Source organism: Hippoglossus hippoglossus, chromosome 21 (assembly GCF_009819705.1).
Source record: "Hippoglossus hippoglossus isolate fHipHip1 chromosome 21, fHipHip1.pri, whole genome shotgun sequence".
NCBI classification, from domain to species: domain Eukaryota; kingdom Metazoa; phylum Chordata; class Actinopteri; order Pleuronectiformes; family Pleuronectidae; genus Hippoglossus; species Hippoglossus hippoglossus.
In genome coordinates, this window is record NC_047171.1 from 7,047,177 (window position 1) to 7,067,510 (window position 20,334).

General features: G+C 40.3%; 1 protein-coding gene across 5 annotated transcripts in view; it reads left to right on the forward strand.

Moving 5' to 3' along the window:
• lrp1bb (low density lipoprotein receptor-related protein 1Bb) overlaps positions 1 to 20,334 on the forward strand; it is a 242,224-nt gene that overhangs the window by 82,704 nt on the left and 139,186 nt on the right. For all 5 annotated transcript variants that reach the window (XM_034574175.1, XM_034574176.1, XM_034574178.1 and 2 more), the window contains 2 exons: positions 1,775 to 1,912; positions 19,976 to 20,095. In XM_034574175.1, coding sequence (XP_034430066.1) covers positions 1,775 to 1,912; positions 19,976 to 20,095 — 258 coding nt within the window. The remainder of the gene's footprint in view (positions 1 to 1,774; positions 1,913 to 19,975; positions 20,096 to 20,334) is intronic.

A 20,334-nucleotide genomic window follows, 5' to 3' on the forward strand; every position in this document is an offset into this window, starting at 1 on the left:
TCATGCACCATCCTTTCCCCTCATCACATTAGATTAGAAGCCATGCGGTGAGACAGCGTGGGGAAAAGGCTGACAACACGGTTGCGTTGTCAGAGACCCTTACAGCTGCGTGTTAAATAGCACATTTGCCAAATGGACATGAGCTGTAGTGAGGCGCTGGGTTGAATGTTCAGTGACAGTGTTCCATATATTTTATATCACCACGGCTGTATTTTAATAAAACATTAATGATCTATTTATATTAAAACCTCAGGAGGAAGTGTTTACAAATACACCAATAAACACACATATCTGATTACGATAACATTGTTTGATTAAATTTTATCACTGGGTGACTGTTATATACTGTTAAATAATAAGATCTAGCACTTATTTGAGTTTGATTCCAAATGTGTCATATGTCTCAGCTGTTTTACAATTTTCTTTTCCTTTTAATTCATCATTAATCACTGACATAAAAGTGAATTGTGTGAATACAGTACGGCCTCTTACCACCTACAGTATTTTGAAGATGGAATCCTCCTCTTATTGACAGCAGAACAATGCCGATTTTTAAAGCAATATATGCCTTTGTTCTATGTTTTTTCATTATCATATATATCATACATTATCATACATCAGTATGATGGATCACAAATGCATTTTTGTACTTGCAGCTTGAAATAAGCACACATATCAAAAATATCCATCCCAAAAGCAGCAGGGAGTGAGGAAATGAAAAAGGCAAATGCTTTAAACATACTGGAGCTCAGCAGATGAGGCTGCCAGTTGGCTCATGTATGAAATATGAACTCTCAGAGACAAGGTCACTTATATTTGACTTACCTAAATGTGGCATAAAAATAGTGTGAATCACTGGGGCTTGAAGAGACGGCCAAGAAACCTTCATTAAAGAAGAACATCTCCCATCACCATTTTGAGGCAATAAAAATCTTGGGAGGGGAAACTAATGTGAGTCATTATTGTGTCAATACAGACGCTCTCCTACTTGTCCACATATTCCCTCCGTAAATCAGCGCCGGGATGACGGCCCTCTTTGTAACAGCCGCATTAATTGTGGCATCTCTTACCTTCCAAAGTAGAAATGGAAGCTGTGAATAAGTGATTGCCCAGTCGAGATGGTCTAAGTGTGCCGGCATGTGACTTCTTATGGGTGGTGGAGCTCCAGGGATTGTTACAGATCCCATCACGTGGGTGATAAATCTTCCCATTAAGTGGCTGCAGCGGCGCACTGGTAATTGATATCAATGTAGTTAAGGTGGAGATGTGACACATTTACAGTGGCGGTGCAGTGGTCAGCTGTGTTTTATGTGCTCTTGTGGCTGAGGGTCGTCTATGTGCCTCATGAATCCTTAAACAGCCGCTCGCTGCTGGCAGGGAGAGCAGTTTGTTATAGGACAGTGCGGCGGCTGCAGGAGCAGCGTCGGGAACATCTGTTTTGTGCAAAGAACAATGCTGTGAAGTATAAATACATTTGCATATGCATAGGTTTTTTCCGCCTCCTATAAAAGAGGTCATATAGGCTCAGCACTTGGAAAGGCACTCAAAAAGAAAAAGAAATTTACCTGCAAAAACTGATAATGACAATGAAATATGCAATATGTTCTATTTCACATATGGTCTCTCTCTCATAATGTCCCAGTCCACACGCTGAAAAATACAGTGTTAAAGCTCATGTGGCTTTGCACTAAATACATACTGATACCGTGCGAGATTAACGACTGTTAATAAAAGTGGTTCAGAGTGTTGACTCTCGTTTCTCTTGTTATTTCAGGTGCACAGGAGGTGGTGATCAGATGTCCACTCAATCACATACAGTGTACGGGGACAAAAAAATGTATTCACTTTAACAAACTTTGCAACGGGGCTAGAGACTGTGAAGACGGCTTCGACGAAGGAGTTCACTGCCGAGGTAAGAGTTAATGATGTTTTCATATCCTGATTCTTTTTGCCTTGGGTTTAGAATACATAATATAATAAGCATTCTCATTATCATGGCAATTAATTAGATCAAGCTCATCGTCTCTCCTCTGCGTCTTTCTTCTTTTTGCTATTGTGAAATTTATTTGACCAATTAAATCTGTATCGGATTTGTAGAATATATATCTGTGGAAAATGTAAACCTTTTTTTTTTTTTATTTCCTGCTAATGTGCTTTGCATAAGATGTTCATTATTCCAAACGTTTAGTCAAGTCAATTTACGCCGGAGTGTGGTTTTGTCTAATAGTGGGAGTTTAAGGTTTATTTTCAGTAAATTCAACCTATTGCTTGAGGTTTGGTTTAAAAACGGTCATTTGTAGTTATAGCGCAGACATATTGTGAACATGCCATGGTTGGAATGAGCTTTAGTGAGTGCTCCTCATATAGTTCTACGATATGATATGGTGCCGTTATTGAACCGCAGTTTGACCCAGTTAACACACTCTTGTAGTTTATCTGAGGACGGAAAAGAAGACAAGTTCAACTCGGTCCACGGACTGAAGGCACACTACCCCTCCCCCACCTACAGCACAGCGCTGGTGGCCTGTTTATTCAATTTCTATGACTATTGTATCGCTTGTTCAAATTGCACCAAAATCGGCAGCGCACTTCCTTGGGCAGTTTACAATCCAGTTGCCGAGTGTGAAGCCGATTAGATGAACGAGATATGATTTCCACACGCAGAAAGACGGACGGACGTTTTGAGCTCCCACTTTCTAACTTCTGCGGTTGACCTGGTTGCCAAGGTGACTGCTCATCATCCTTCCTGTCAGAGCGGGCCGGAGAAACAGCAGGACGGCAGCACCAGGTGTTGTGTTGCACATAAGTTTTTTGTTGTTCCTCGCATTCTTAGCAACTATATCAAGCTGCTATACGGACACCTGGCTTGTGTGATAAGGCAGCATCTGCCTCGTGATGGCTGTGGTCTTGGCACAACATTAGCCCATGTCTGGCAGAAACATGACCTTTTTTTTTTTGACCTGTAAGACAGTTAAAGTCATGCTGAGCTTTGTCTCTGTGTGAGTGCAAGGTGCAAGGAAACGGTAGCCTCTGACTCCGAGTCCAAAAGGTTTGTTGGTTTGTTGGCGCAGAGCAGAGAAGCTCTGGACTTTCACTCCCCGACACTAATGCTCGCACTAAAGAATTTCCTTGGTAGACTGATAGACTGCCTGTGACGAGAGGGTGAAATCAAATCAATATTGATTGATGTGAGAAGACATTGTTAGGGTGTGTAGAATAGCTGGTTTGGTTTACAAGTAGCAAATTAAGTTTATAGATCACCTTATTGATGCACGCAGAAAAAGTCTCAGTGCTACAAAGGCCTGGGAGAGTTTATAATGCAAACACATAGATATAAATGTGATTCCCTGCTTCTCAAATTTGCTAAAGTGTTTCTGACGGACTCTGTGATTTTCAGGGTTAATACTTCAGTTCTGTTCATCCAACTAAACAGCAAAGCAAAATGAGGTCTGCGAGCGTGGTTCAAACAGAAGACGGCCTTCATTTCATGTAAGGTGTAATGAAAATGCAAAATGCCACCTGGGAGAAATGCTCAACTCAGCCCCGGTAAAACACACAAGAGGTTTTTTGCAGCTTCAACTATATCCCATCAATTTCTTTCAGCTGCAAAAGTGAGTCATGGCAGGCAGATAAATGACAGGTGATCCACCGATGCTGGAAGAACACGATGATACAAATCTGCATTGTCAAACTTTACATTCAAATTAATATGCAGGTTCTTCATAGGAGTGCTTTAGACCCACATCATGAATTATAATAATACATTAGTTCTGCTTCCAACTTGTTAAATACTCTTTATGTTACACATCCCCCAAAAGTAAACGTCTTAGACACTATTCTAACATCCTGCTGGCTCACAATTAAAATATAAGTAAGTGGCAATGACTACGATTCACCTTGCTGCATCGTACTGGGAACACTAATCACTCGCCGTTGGTGACGATGTCTCCAAGAAGGAAAGTGGAACTCGGAAAACCTCCCTCCACTTTAAAAAAATGTTAAATGAAGGACAGAGCCACTGATGAAATACCAATAAATCCAGAGGCTAGCATTTTCTCCCATTCGTCAGTTTAATTTGGACGTACTGCTTTGCATTTTAAATTTCAAAGTGTCAGGGTTAGAATGTTTTGTATTCTAAAGCTACCGAACGGGCGAGCCGCTCTCATGTCGCAGCTGCTGCAGTGAGGACGACTCACTGCTGCACAGCAGTATTTACCATTCACTCCCCAAACAAGGTTGCAACATCTGCAACAAACAGTATATTTCCAGTATAAATCAAGAAGTTCATGCTTTTTGTTTGCACGCCCCCCCCCTCCCATGTTTGCGTGGGTTTTCTCCAGGTACTCTCCCACAGTTCAAAGACATGCAGATTGGGATCAGGTTAATTGGAGACTACAGGAGTGAATGTGAGTGAGAATGGTTGTTTGTCTTAAGATGCTGACGCTGCGACGAACCAGCGACCTGTCCGGGTTCTACTCTGCCTCCTGCCTGCTTTCAGCTGGGATTCGCTCCAGCTCCCCCGGCGACGCTCAAAAGGATAAGCGGAAATAGATAATGGATGGAGCTACACATCGACTTTCTATAGCTTTCAATTAAGGGCCATTTTTCAGACTACAACTTATACTGAAATCTTAATTTTAGTGCACAAAATGATCGTTTATTTTCACAGAAGAACAATATTTATAGCTCCTTAAGATGTCTCCTGTTATCCGCTAATGCATTCCTGGTTATATTAATATGGATTATAAATAATGCTCTTTATTTTAATGACCACCATAACTCCAGCCACATCTGCTTTTGTGCTCATTTCATATTGAGTACTTTTTAGTCCTGTTGAATTGTATAGATTTTATCACTGATTTATCTTTGTTGGCTCAATCCCCATTGTCTGGCCTTTTATTACTGCTATGGGTTCGACAGTCTGTTTGATGTCCTTTCACGCACCCTGTCTATGGAGGGGAATCGAACGTGTGTAACATGGCACCTCTGTGTTGTAGATACATTTTAAAAGGAACTACTTGATGTCTAAGGATGAGTGATCTGAATGCTAACAGTCATACCTCATTATGCAACACTGCAGTCAGCTGCCTTGAAAACTTCCTAGCCTGAAGTTATAAAAAAGGTCTGTTCTTACTCTCATATAAAATATGAATGCATTTGTTTACTTTTATAATAAAAAAAAGTTTTATTTTAATGATAGGGTTGTGGTGATTTCATGGCAACCTGCTGCCTAATTTTCACTTAGGGACATATATTCTAAACTTCGTCTCGCTCGCTCGGAAGCAGGAGAAATTGAGGTCACAGAAGAGAAGTTTTAGGCAACCAGCTGGGTCTCTTGCAAAACTTTCTTTTCCCTCCCTTTCCTGCCCACCTCTTATGAATATACATGCCGAACATCCCCAGAAGGGATTGGTATGAAGGTGCCCTGATGGAAAAAACCACCAAACTCTTTGCGCTCACCTTCAGGAGACTTGCTCATTCTTAATCACACGCTCATGGCTGTGCCGTGGGATCTCTGAAGTCTCCAATTCTTTGCCTTGAGAAAGACAAATGTCGGAATTAAATAAACACAATTCAGCTTCAGACTTCATGTGTTATCTTTAGGGCACTCCAAGAAAGTGAACACAAACAAATTTATATCAAACGATGGAGAAAGGAATCAGCCTGGAGCTGCTTAGAAACGGAATTTAAAGACTTTGTAAAAGCGTAAAGCCCGGGATTAGATTTCTCCGAGATTTAAAAATGAAAGCTTAATTCTGGTGCCAGGCCTAATCCATGCCTGGACACTGCTCATTCAATATTTTCACTTTCCCACCAAAATATGTTCAATATTGAACTAGTGTTATTAATTCTAAATCAGAGGATGTACTGATATTCTGTTCAGGACATTATTCTTGTTAATATCACAGTCTCTATCTTTATCTTTACCGACTAAAGAATCACATCATGACAGAGGGATTAAATATAAATACAAATATTTATCAGTGTCAAGTTCACAAGTTTGAAACAGTGATGGGATCTTGACGATATCATGATAGCACATTGACATCAGTGTCAGTGAAAGATTGATCTGACACCTTGGTGTTTCAAAGTCAATGTCAGCTGTGCAGCCTTGATAATATAAAGTGCTGGAAATTACCAGAGTATTTAAATCCAGTGATATTTTGATGTGGACTTAATTTACTATGGGAAGATTATGGCATTTGATTGAATTTAGATCCTCATTCAGTTTTTTGTATTGCTTAAAACATCTGAGCTCCTCTTTTAGGTTTTTTTGAGACTTGTGTTGTGATAACTGTGATTGATGAACTGACACAATGTCAATTTATTTCCTACTTCAAACCAAGTCTGGTATGATGCATCTATATCACCAAATTAGGTGCAATCAAATTATTGCAATATGAGTCATTCAGAAAGTCACCAGAGAAAAAAACTTTAAAAAAGAACCTTGTACAACATTTTTTTTTATGTTTATAAGATTCTGGGTTAGAAAGCATGTAAACTAGATAAACTGCAAAATAAGTTGTGGTGTACAAACACTGTATTTTCTAACTCTGCAAGAACAAAAGCCTTGAGACTTGAAATGTAAATTGATAATGCACAATGTAAAATAAAAACACACAATTGTCCACAACAACATACAACAACTATTAGCCAGTGTAGCAACCTGTGCTACTGACTTAAACTAAATCTTCATCTGCAAACAATATATTAATGTTCCTATGTTGTGAGATGCTAATGGGTAATGTTACACCACTGACTTTAGTAGTTGGCTTTAAAGTAAAAAATGTTAAGTTTCCTCAGTTTCTGCGTGTTGCATCTGAAGGTGTATCCTCAGCTTTGAGGTTGTCGCAGGGCTTCTCCTGACAACACGACACAGTGACTTTTTTCTCTCCACTGCATTATATCTAAAGTGGGTCCAAATGTCAACCTGTTTTGTTTCCGTCATGTTCTTTTTCTGCTTCACCGTGTGTTAACTGATCTCCTGCAGCCATCTAGTTTGAGGTGAATAGCTCGAATCAGCCTATATTTTCACAGTGCACGGTTGTGCTGCAGAAACATGATCTAGAAGCAGACAGGAAGAGAAATGTGCTCAGCCATTCAAATAAGGTAGTCCTGTTTTTTGTCAACCTAAATATAGAGATTTAGGTATTTTAAAATTTAGTTTTAGAACCAATTTCGTTCGTAAACAATGAATATTGTCACCATTTTTTTCTGTAATATTGTTGGTCTCATTGTCGTCTTGTCTTAGTCCTAAAGAAACAGTTACTGACGAACATTGTAGTAGCGGTTTGTTAATAATCGACAATATGAGGCTGGAGAAATTATTATTTCATGCACAAAGCCTTAATCACAAGGAATTATAATTATTGATTTTGAATGGCATGTAGCCTATTACAGCTGAGTTGTCCTCTACATTATCTTATTTGAATTGAAAATGAAGTAAGCTCTTGTCTTACTATATTTCTGAGTGATTGAATGTTTAATTAACAAAAGAAAAAACAGACAGGTATCCACGTAAAAGTTGACTGCAGACACACAGTTCACATCTTGTTCTCCTGCTGACATTTACACAACACATTAATAAGTACTCTGGTGTTTTAATCCCTGACTAAGCTCGACCCACGTAATTATTTTCATCTTTAATAACCTCATGATTGTAATAGCTCATGATTGCTCGACATTTAATGCAAAAAAACAGTCCATTTGTTGATGATGTGGAGAGAACAGAAAAGAGTTTAAATTCTATGAATGGAAAACAACAGATATTCTTCATCTTTAGTTACATTTCCATTTCTTAAAGGAACAAGGCGTGTGAAGTTAGCAAAGACAGCTGGAGATACTCTGCGAATTTCACATGATGCACTTGACTCTCATTCTGTCCCGAGCCCTTCTCGAATATAATGCTCTGTTTAAGCTGTTAAACATGTGTTTACCCTCTCATTGCCAATGAAAGAGCTGCTTCACTGCTCACAATACAACCATAGCTGCCACAGTTATTGCTGGCTCTTACGATTCCATCTCATCCATGCTGTATGCCATAATTCTGGGTTTTCCCCCGGTGGGGAAGTTTGTTGCTCTCAGATCTCTCCCCTCTCTCTTTGTGCTAAGCTTTCAAGTGTGTTCCCTCTGGGAAGAATTGATCAATGTTCTGTCTCGACTATCTAATATTTCCTTTTGTATCGTGGATACTTGTCTAAGTGAACTATAATTTTGTCCATGAGCTTTCACAGCTGGTTAAAATATGAGGATTTCAACCCAATTCTTCCACTGATTATATGAGGATTACATACAGGATGCATGAAAACACTTTTCAACTTCCTGTTCCATGTGGCTCTTCAGCTTACTTTGACAGGTAGTGTGATTGAAGGTCAGTCGGCGTGTTATGGTGCTGTCGGATAACGTAAGGCTGCTGATGATGACATTTTTAAAAACAAGACAACACAAAGGCTGACGAAAGGTCGATGCACATTATTCAACTTGAAATGAAAAGGACAAGCTCAAGGAAAGAGCTACAAGTGCCATTTCTCCACATTTCAAAAGAAAGGCCTAAAATAAACCACAGATTCGGTTGGCAAACAGTGCCAGCAGCTGAAAGAATGTTCCCTCTGCACGTTCTTTCAAAATGTTCATGACACACCACATGATCAAGGAAATTACAAAAGGGATGAAATGACTGTTAGACACTGGCCCTTTTCTGTTACTGGGTGGAAATGTGCACAAGAGTAAAAAATACCAAGTAAAATAGAAAAGGAAAAACAGTGAAAATCTAGTATTAGTGTGAAACTTCAGGGATGACCAGAATCAGCAGACAACTGATTAGTCTTTTGGTCTGGGCAGGTACCAACACTGCTTCCAGTTTCCTTAGCTTTTGTCTGGGTTATTTTTATTTTCTTTATTTTCTTTAATAATATATAGTTTTACCCAAAATAGATCAGATATAGACTGCATTGTTGTCATCTTGCCTAAAAAAAAATCCTGTGGTGGCCTGCACGTCATGTTGTTGCCTTCCCAATTTGTTAGATGAAAGCTTTTCACAGAGCAATCGTAATTATAAAATAACCCTCAGCCTCAGTGAGTACTGATTTCAAGTAGTCATCCACATATGTATTGTCTCATAATAGTGTCCACATCTTGTTGAAGCTGTGGTTTTGTGAAGTTCTTTTCTGGGCAAAATTAGTATAACTCGCTGAAGGTGTTTCACCTAATAAGTGCAATGACACTATCATTTTGAGTCTTTTTCAATGTCACTGTCAGGCCACCAGAACAATCAATGTAACTTTGAGTCATCGGGTGCAATCTCAACGTAATGGTACATTCTTTTCAGTATAAAACTGCAAGTGGGTCCCAGTGGAAATGTACACACTTATCGAAAAATAGTAAGATTGGCCCTAGAAGCAGCTCTTGGTTCGGAATGTTCTTGCAGAAATGAGACACAAGTCTTTTGAACGAGGGCCCAACTCCTTTTTTGATCATGCCTTCCAGGAAATCATTGATACAATTCAGATGAAATTTGGTGTTTTTCCAGTTGGCGACTGTAGTGGAACAGAAATGTTATGTTTCTTTAATGGTAATTTGAGCTTGTGATGTTCACAATAATGTTCTATCAGGCTCATGTGGACAGGATGTGCACAAATTGGTTGTTGGTCTGTAGACATTTCAACAACATATTGTTCAACACATCTAATGTTAATCACCTCCCATTATTTAAGATGTGCAGATCCAATCCATTCCAATATTTGCATCAGTGTGGTTCAGTTTAACTTCTTTTCGGTAATAAACTTCCTTCTAACCTTCTTATATAGTGATTTATTTCTTTGAATCTGGTTGGATGTCGGGTTTTCCAGGGGAATACTGGCTTACTTTTTATGACAGTATTTTATTCCTGTACAAAAGGTGGCAGCACTTCCTGAGTCCAGGAAAGCACACACACACCTTAATGATCTCATTACCATTTGACAGCTTGACCTGGTCTGGCACAATCGCTAGAGATGGTTATCACTAGGAATTCTCGAAGGAAACTAGTGGAGTATTCACTTGTGCTGCCGTAATTGCCTCAGTGCAGCGGTTCTCAACTTCAAGAGCTTTGTTTTTCCCAACATTCAACATCGGATGGTTTTTTTCACTCAACACACTTTCTGCTGAGCCGCTTCCTGAAGTCCTTGCTTAAGTGAGTAAGTTTGTTCACACATCCAAGGCAAGTTGAATTTAAAGAATGCAGCCTTCATCTCTTCAAGCTTTCTTTTACTCAACTTTTTACAGTTTAGAGTGGTGTGGACCTTTTCACAGTTGGACACAATCTGTTTTGTGCTGTTGTAACTAATGGATCTCCAAGGTCATGCACTGGCTGTTCCAGCGGTGTAGCTGCTCTGAAAGTCTCTTTCTCGGTCAAGGCGTCGTGTATTTTCCTAAACGAAGGGTCACATGTGTTGTTTGCTTCCATTTCATTGAAGTCAACCAGTTGCTTAAAACTGATTCTTTACTTATTCCTACGCCACTGAGTCCTTCACCTGTTTCATCCCCTACATCAGTACCATCGTGTCCAAAGGTAATAGAGAACATTTGCCCTCTTTATATCACTGTTTCCCTCTGACGTTTCATCATGTCCTTTATTTTTTCATATTCCATCATTGCTTTAGCATTTACTTGGCCTCCTCTCTTTTCCAAAAGACCCTCAGCTTCAGCAACACTGCTGCCCTCTTCTCCCCTCGGCCCACTTCACCTTTGTATCTCTCCAATGATGTTGAGGATTCACTTTGTCTGCTACTAGCGCACTTGTCTTTAGGTTTTGATGTGTGTATTTGCACTCTGACAGTCATCTGCAAAACTCCTTAAATGTTACAGTGCTGATGACGTGTGGCAGCTTCCTCCAGCCCCCTGATTTTAAAGGCCCTCTAACATATTCAATATGTTTCTGCCATGTTAGGTTAATGCCGACTTTCATACATCAATGATTTCCATATCATAGCACAACTTGTCAGAGGCAACGTGTTTGCCCTCTGCAGAGACGACGCTGATTTAAGCCATCTGAGGATTTGAATCAAAGCACCGGCTGAAAAGTAGGAACATAATCTCATTACCGATGTGCTAGTGATAAACTGCTGTCTCTCGGTTCATCTTCTGGGGCAAACACAAAGCATGAGTGTATACTTAAAATAAGTAGTGTACACTTTTGCTCGGGACTTTGAGCCCTCTGCAAAATAAACAGTGTCTAACATGCACCTTCCCTCCCACACTCTGTTCCTGAACAACATCAAATTCTCTCACTTGATTAACTTTTCATGACAACATCTCAAACACAGGGATGAAGGAGCTTAAGATAACTGATGCGCTTCTTCCAATATGACTAGTCATGAATGCAGCTCTTAAACTTTTGCTCCTCTAATGGATTGAGAACATTTGCAGTAAATTGTCAATGTCATCGCTTTCCTCTCTCTCTGGTGATATGTGCCATTCTTTTAGTGCATTATGGGACCTTTTACTGACGAGGATGATTTTGTATTCACCTCCAAGGATGTTTTCTTATGCATCTGTTACTTAGATCAGGGGGCAGATCCAGTAATTTATTTCCTCCTTCTTAAACGTGGACAATTTCATGCAAATCCAAATAAATGCCTGGATCTAGTGACTTATTCAGGGACTGTTAGACGGGCTCTCTACAGATTGTAATTCATAATTTTATTTATTAATTCAGTTTTAGATCCAGATAGATCTGATGATTGGAAGGCCCCTTCTCAAAAATGTTTTTAAGATATTACACATATTAATCTCTTCCAATTTTAGATTCTGTGTCACATTTTGCTTCGCTGTTTGAGAAGTTGAAGTTCCAAGTGTTGTTGTCCTGGTAACACTTGTTTCGATTGACTGCCAGACCCCGCTGCACACTTACAGAAACACAAACAACACACACACATCAGCAGACACTGACAATCAATATTTCATGCATCTCACTTTGTTGTTCCACAGTCTGGAAAGATATTGTCACTCATATCATTACTTTCTCTAATATGAGGAAACAATCTGGTGTCATCAAATCCTATTACGGCGGATTTCCTTCCTCAGGAGTGGTTAGAATTAAAATTTCATTGTTTGTCGGAAGATTTCTACACCCACACCCAAGACGTTTCTTCCAGTATTGAAGGGCATGTCAGAAGCCTGGCAGTGCACCAGTTCTGAAATCCCTCAGCAAATTGTGCTTTGAGGGATTAACAACATTTACTGTCACATTTGAGCCGTATTTGAGCTACAGGATTACATTTTTTCCAAAGTACATGTACATGCACATGTAGCTCTCAATTTCTTGGGGAAATTATACCTTGTAGACCATCCGGACAGCTCCATGTCACATCAAAGCTGACACACTTGGGCTTCTCAGATAACTATCTAAATACTTAACTTGTGTCACTGCAATCACAGCACATCTTATAGAAATGATATTTCCCTGCACACACGTCTTGAATGTTTGAACCCCAGAGAGTATCTGACCCAGTTTCATCGTTGTGGAATCAATCTTGTCTTTCTTGCCACCCAGAGGATACCAACCAGAGCTTTCCACTTGGAGAATGGGTTAAGCTTGTAATTTATGGGTGGAAACTCCACTCATTAAAGGTCCTCGTGCCGGCCACGGATGTATACCTCCTGTGTTGGGTTTGCATATTAATTTAGTCCCACATTAAATACAGGCTTTGCTTGCAAACATAGATTTTTTGGGGGAAAGGCTGGCTATTCACAGGCAAAGGCTGTAGCCATCCCTGAAGGGAAGCCATAATTAGGCCAGATGGGGCAATCTGACTGTTAGCCTTGGGTTAGTTTCTTCTTGTCCATGGTCAGGCTTCTTGTGTGTGTTGGCAAAGGAACAATGCCACAGTTACCATTCATACTCTGCCATCTGTTTGGCTGAATGTGTAAGGTCTGAGAAACTCCTGCTCGAGTGGTCCGCTATAGATGTGTGACTTTTCCTTTGACTAATGCTTTGGAGGGAATTCTGTGTCCCAAATACTCATCATTGCCATAGCTTTTCATTAATATTAATACCTTTCATACACAGTTTTTGTGGAAAGTAACATCAACTATGCAGCTATGGTGTTTTCAAAAGGATAAACCAATGTTGGATGTATTTGAGGAAAGATTACATATTTGGACTGGATTTATTTGTCCGAGGGATGTTGTGTGGTTGTAACATAACCTTCACTGGTCAGTTATTTTCATCTCATCGGTTTCCATCTCACAAGTGGGTATTTTTTCACCCCATTCCAATAATAATTGCAGCTGCAATCACCCAGTGTTTCTCGGGGAGCTTGCTGTTTCACATATCACTTAAATCCCATCTGAAACAACGTCCTTGTATTTTTACTTAAGCCTTGAATTTTTATCATGGGTAGAATTGCTTTTTTAATTTCAACGATGGTCTGATGTTAGGGAAATAGTCTCACGGTATTGACGAGGTGTTATGTTAGCAGACATGTTGGCTGCCATGGAAACATAGTGCTCATCCACTCAGTACTACTGTACCTGGTTGAGCAATAACCTCAAACCAAAGCTAGTTCTGGATTTTCCTACTCAACATTCAGGAGGAACGTTGGACCATTCTCCCTGAGATATCACTTCAGTTGTCTGCTGAGAGCTGCTCTCACGTGAGACTATTTCCCTCACATCAGACTATCGTTAAAATTAAAATGCAAGTCTACCTAGCATGGAGCTGCAGCTGGTGGATAGCCACCTTGACATTATCACGTGACCTCGATAAACTTGGGGATTAATTTTTCCATCCACGGTGGTCGGCAGTCAAGAAACGGAGGAAGCAAAGCCGCCCCAAATCATGATCTGCATGTTAAGTAGAGAAAAACTAATCTGTTATAACGATCATCCGCTTGACCAGGACAGAAGGGAGCCAAGGCCTTGTTCAAATGTTTTGGAAGGTATTTTTTATGACGTCATAGTATACGATGACATATTTTTCATTCACTACATGCTGCAGTTGTACTGTCTCTAAATCGGTTGTTTCTCCTCTCTAGTACGAGAGCTTGACCACACAGTTTGTGCTGATTTGCGCTCACCATATGTTCCGCCAGTGATATGCTGACATTTCAATTTTCAGATCACTAATAGAATTTGAGGGAATCATAACTGGCTCAAAGTCCCAATTTAACAAGGCAGCTGAATCTCCTGAGCTTTGCATACAGTATCTTAGCCATCCATTTTTTTTTTTTTTTTAAACCAGGCATAATGTGATAACAGATGGAGTTAATTTTGTGCAATTGCGAGAATCATTCTGTTGATACATCTGATTATGGAAAATTACACTGCTGTAGACTGCAAATTAGCTCTGGGCTCTCTGTTGTGAATATGCATATGCCTCTGTGCTTCAGACCGACTAACATTTGACCGCATATTCTCAGTGATTCAAGCATTTTACAAATCCCAGCTTTCTATTGTGTGAAAGGTATCGCATGACAAGGGCACAACTGTTTGTTGAGCAGCGCATGAATTTCTCTGCCTGTGCTCTGAACTTCAGCAGTCACCTCTTAGAATTGTTCTTTTAGGAGAAAATTACTGAATAAATTATGCTGCCTCTCGAGTTTATGCTCATAATTATTAAAATAAATATGAAATGATTTAAGTGGTTATGTATACCTATGTGTCTCTCTCCGCTGTATTATGCCTGTCATCTGTCATCTATTGACGAGTTTAAAGTATTTTCATTAATGCCAATTAATGCCGGTATATATTAATAGTAAGTGAGAAACATTATAGATGACAGGGGGGAAAAAAAATAAGCTTTTTCAGAGCGTGTCATTTTCATAGCCTATTTGCAGACCATGGTATCAAGGCTGCTACATGCACTTCTCTATTGACTCATGCTCTCAGTGGAAGCACTGCATAGCTCTAGATATGTGGAAGTCATCAAGCAGGCTCAGTGGCAGATATACAATCCCTGCAGCACTCAGTGTTTGCCAAGAGGGAAGGCTGATCATCTGGTGTCTTTGAGCTGATATAAGGATTATGTTTGAATATCTTCAGCCCAGCATGTAATCATTTTGCACACTGCTTCACAACAGGGAAAGGTGCTACTTACCCGTACCACGCGATGAATAATAATAAAACACAGGTCACATGGGGACCATACTCGAGCCGGTGAACGAGCAAACAGAGACGGCTGCAGCAGCGTCGGTTTTCGACCCACCTGTCAAGGGCTGACAAATTGTTCAAAACTACCTCAAAATACTTAACAGGGCAACATTGTGGATGCTTTTCACTGTAGCAGAGGGATTTACTGCAGCCACCTATAGAGTATTTAGATCTGAATTGTCAGTAATGAAACTTTATTTTAATGCAATAAGACATCTCTCACTGCTGCATCCATCCAAATCCATGCACAGAGCAAAACAATAACAGGAACTGAGGAAACACACGCATCACTATGCATAATACATTTCTATTACACAGCCTCAAGTCTACATTTCCTACTTCCTGCTAATTCCTGTCCTGCCTCTATAGGAGAACTCATCAGAAATAATCTACAGATTTATTTTCAGTTTCCAAAGAGCTTTCTGTTACAGCCCTACTGTGGAGCCACTATAACAGCCAGCCTGCACCCTGTTCTTTCACGAAACCATTGTTTTTCTTGGTTTTGAGTGACATACAGTGCATTCAAAGTGTGTGAGAGTCAGACGGGCCTGGGAGTCTGTTCATACTGAAACCATTCAAATGCTAATGCCTCAGAAAGATGGCAGACTGTGACAATGTATCGCATGTGGCTCTTTGTAGCTCGGTGTAATTGTGGTTATTTTCAACCTGCGGCCCTTTTTCCCCCCCGAGCTATCATGATGGGCGATTATATTTGCCATTTTTGTCATTTCACTCTCGAGAACTTCATCGCTCCATTTTGCCTGGAGTGCCGCCTGAAGTCCACCCCAATATGTCCGCCACAATCTCACTCCATACAACCCACAAATAACCCAATCACATGCTTGTCTTCTAGCTGGATATGAAGGTTTTTGATGCCTAGCTTGTTGCTTATAGTCACAGAAAATGTCCGTCAGATTGAGTGACTTTGAATATTTAGCTCACACCTAAATTATTCAATGTAGTTTTACTGGTGACTTACATGACACGATTGGAGGTACAGACTTTCAAAATAGCAATTCATGCTGATGAGAGAAACTTGGACAATAATGTTGAAAATGAATGTAGTGATCCTTAAGATTCAGACCCAGCTTGGCTCCATAGGAAGAGTGAACCCAGGCTTTAATTCTGATCTGGAGTTAATTCAGGTTCTTAGAAAAAAAAAAAAAAAAAGGTTTTCTAGTGCATGTTTCTAATTTACCCCTGTAATGAGTAATTCAGAGCTGCACAATAGATGCGCTTGTTTTATGTAATGTCATAATCAGCGCCGCATTGTGTCAGCACATTAAAAATGTGAACCAACAGACTGTTACTTTCATTCTCAGAGGGTAAAACCTTAATGGTGTCTTGTTAAATTGGGCTGAAAATGCATCCCGAGCCACAGAGTGATCATTCTGTGTATTCCTGAGTGCCTGTGTAATTTTTGTATGTATGTATTTCTTTTTAAGCGCGGCGCTTCCCCTGTACGTCTGAGAGATTTACATTTTTCACATCTAAGCAGTTCTCTCTTTAAATCAAAGAACAGAGTAACGGAATGAGCTCCTGAAACACATCTAAAGAGCTGATTGTTTCATAAATAAAGAAAAACTAAATGCAATTTGGCAGCAGCTCAATTCCTATAAAAACCTGTGAGCCAATGCAAATTATCTTCATAAGTTGTTTAAGTGCATGAAGGCAACTGGACTTGCTTGTGTGTCTTGAAGAGTCTTCTGCCATGACTGACTAATGGGAGGTTTCAGGTATTTAAGCTCTGTGGGTCTGTACCTGTGTTGAGAGTCGTTATGTCGTTGACCACCCCACTGGTTATGGGCCGTTGGGGTCCTCTGAGTCAAGGTGTGAATGGCTGTTGATAAGTTGCAGACCCACCCTGCTATTGTTTGAGTCATTATGGTTACTGGAGTTGGGGTGTAATTGGGTGTTGAGCCGTCTGGGGAGAGAATTTAGGACATTGTAGGTGTAAGTTGGTGTCTTATAACACCTCCCCTGTTCAGAGAGGGTTTTTTCCAGGATGACAAAGATGGCTTCTTCCACCATCTGTCTTCTCTTTGCCAAATTGGGGGCAGCTGTGGCTGAGGGGATAGAGCGGTCGTCCTCTAACCAGAACAGAGCGGTTCGATCCCAGCCTTCCTTGGGCAAGATACTGTTGAAAACATGCTGCTCATAGATGCACTGTATGATTGTATGCGCGGGTGGCAATAAAGTGTACTGTAAATGGCTTTGAGTGCCCATCAAGATATATAAATACATAACCATTTACCATTACCATCCACAGAAGAGTGTAAGTGAACTGCTGAGTCCTGGCCTGTGTGAAAGACTAACATAACATCTAGGGAACAGGGTTAAAGGAGTGCAGCTCGCTCCTCAACTGAACTGAAACAGTGAAAGAAGAGTTTCTTTCATCGCCTTTTGTCTGAAACTGTGAGGCACTTGCTAACCTTCTTGACATGTTTAGTACTTTGAAAAAAGCTTCTTTTTTTTTCAAATCTCGTAAAGATGTTACCTTGTCTTCAAGTGATAACTTTAAGGTCTGTCTTAGTGGGAGTAAAATTCTCTCCAGGCTACGTTGTTAGAAAGCTTCATTTTCTGCACAGTGTCTCTGGTAGTTTTAGCAGTGATGAGAACAATTTGGCCAGTGAATGTATCTCCGAGGTTTTTTGACATCATTAGAGTATTTCAAACTGAGACTGAGCAGCACACATGTTTTTACAGGAGGGAAAATTGCTCTAAAAAATGTGGCCTTTTGATAAATCGTTTCCCTATTGATTTACATAAAATTATTCATCCCAAAAATGTTGGTTTATATTTCAATGTCACAAAAATTGAATGGATTAATTTGAATTTGCATGGACAAAATGTTTTTATACACTGGGTTTCAGAAGAGACGGATTTCTCTGGACCCACTGTATGTGTTAGTGTTTCGTGTCTCTCTGTATTAAATCGTACCTGGATGTTTTCTCTGTAACAGTAGTAGATATTTCTTTTATATTTAGATATTCCTTTCGGGGCTCATGATTCTGTGTCACGCCTTGTCTAGTGCAGAGATTTATTTTGTCCACCACCTAGTGTGTTTAAGCTTCACTTGGCAACTTTGGATAAATGCCTGCACGTTTAACTTATAGCAGAAACCTCCACCTGACAATCGCAATTATCTAGAGTAATGAAGTATGGAGCAACCACAGGATGATTTATGTCAACAGCACGTCCTTTACGCACATCAAAGCAGGGCCTTTCTGCAGGAGGAGTTTGTTTCCAGAGTCAGCTTCAGCTCTTTGTTGCCACAAAAGCATCTCCTCCTTATGAGCAAATATCCAAGCAGGCTCTCTCTCGGCCATTGAGGACCACTGCCTGCTGCCGTTTACCTCGTTCATACCTCTGTGTTTCCCTGTTCTCCATCTGCTCCAAAAAAGAATCCCCTAAAAATGAAAATTCAGTTCACTCAACCCTCTGTCAGTCACAGCTCCTCTGAGGACTGTGTGAAAACCAAAATGAACATAAAGTTCAGCCCTGTAGTCCCATCTCAGCCCCCTGTGAAGCTGTTAAAGGATGCAGGCTTATTATTCTGCACCATTTTGTTTTTAAATAGCAACTCTTTGTATACACTTGAGAGGAGCTCACACTCACATTGTTGTGACTATTTCCTCCAATTATATGGTGTAATTGTTAAAAGCTCATTCAGATCTTAATACAGATTAACAACAGTGAAGAAGTGGAGTTGTGATTATGAACGTTTGTCAGAATGTTTCATGCCCCGGCCTCAGCTTGTTAGTCAGACGCCATATTTCTTTGCTATATCCTCATTTCCCTTCGCTATTAAACCGATTTTATGATTATCAGTTGACGTATTGCTCCACAACAAACATTCACTGAGCTCCGCAGCCTATATTGCTCTCCAAACAATCCACCGGCACCATCCATCTTAATGTGTCAGTGAACCGCAGAGAAGTTTAGATACTGTAATGAAAAACAGACCTCTGATAACTCGCTGTTTTTAAAAGTGACTGATCCACTGGCATCGCATAATTCCGACTTCTCAAAATCAAAAAAAACAACTGTGTATTTTTTTATTCAGAAAGCAATGATAACTGAAGCTTTGATTTTCATTCAGCTCCCATTGTGCTGTTGGATTTAAGTACCCCCTGTCAAGTTTTATTTTTTCTTCATAACGTCTTGAACTGGTTATCACAGGAAAAGACCAAGGACAATCAATGCAAGCTTTTATCTTTTGACTGTAAATTGACATTAATTAATGTTCTGCAGTGGCATATCAATCATTGTGCTATTAAAGCTTTGTTTTGAGCCTTTTTCCACTGTGCCATTTGTTCTGCTGAACATTCATCGTGCCATAATTAGTTGTTCTTTGTTCATTTCGGTTGAAAGATTAGTGCTATGCAGAGCATCCTCACCAGTCACAATAATCAGAAAATACACGGGAAGTTGGTATTTCATGAGATCCGCTGCCGGTCAATTAATGTGGCAAATGATGACTTCACAGGGAAATGGCAGAAATAAGTTTTAAATCCTTATTATCAAATGTCTCAGAAACTTTACTACAACGTTTTACTCCCCAGCAGCCGATGCTATGTGACATTCAAATGGTAACTTAATGAGAATTCTTTTAGTTCTTTTCACACATAAAAACTGAAAAGTTACATAAAAAAAATAAGTGATCATCATAGAAACTCTTGTCTAAAAACTCGTGGTCAGCTTTTTTTTGCCGAATGACAAGGGAGCAGTTGTGAGCGAAAGAGCCAAGAAAAGAGGACAAAATCTAAAACTAATTTCCCATTCCACGAACCCTTTCTTACCCTTTTTCCTTCAATCTCGACTCCCCCTCTTTTCTCCCCTGCAGAGCTGCTGTCAGCCTGCCACGAGCTCAGGTGCCGTTACGGCTGCGTCATGACGAGAAACGGCACCTTCTGTTTCTGCGCTGACGGCTTCGAGGTCGGCGAGGACGGGACGAGCTGCAGAGGTAGGACTTTTCTGCGGCGCTGGTGGGAGGCCTCCTGCCACGGAGCCCCCCCACACACACCAATCTCTCCTTATGCCCTCGGCCCAGACTTCCTTCAGATGAATAAGCGGGAGGTGCTGGGTATATGCGAACCATCTGTCTGCAGGCAGGGCCTTATGTACAGCGCATTACACCCCGAACACACACACACACATATTGCATACAGAGTGCACGGTTTCCCGGTGTCTCTTTCTCTTTTT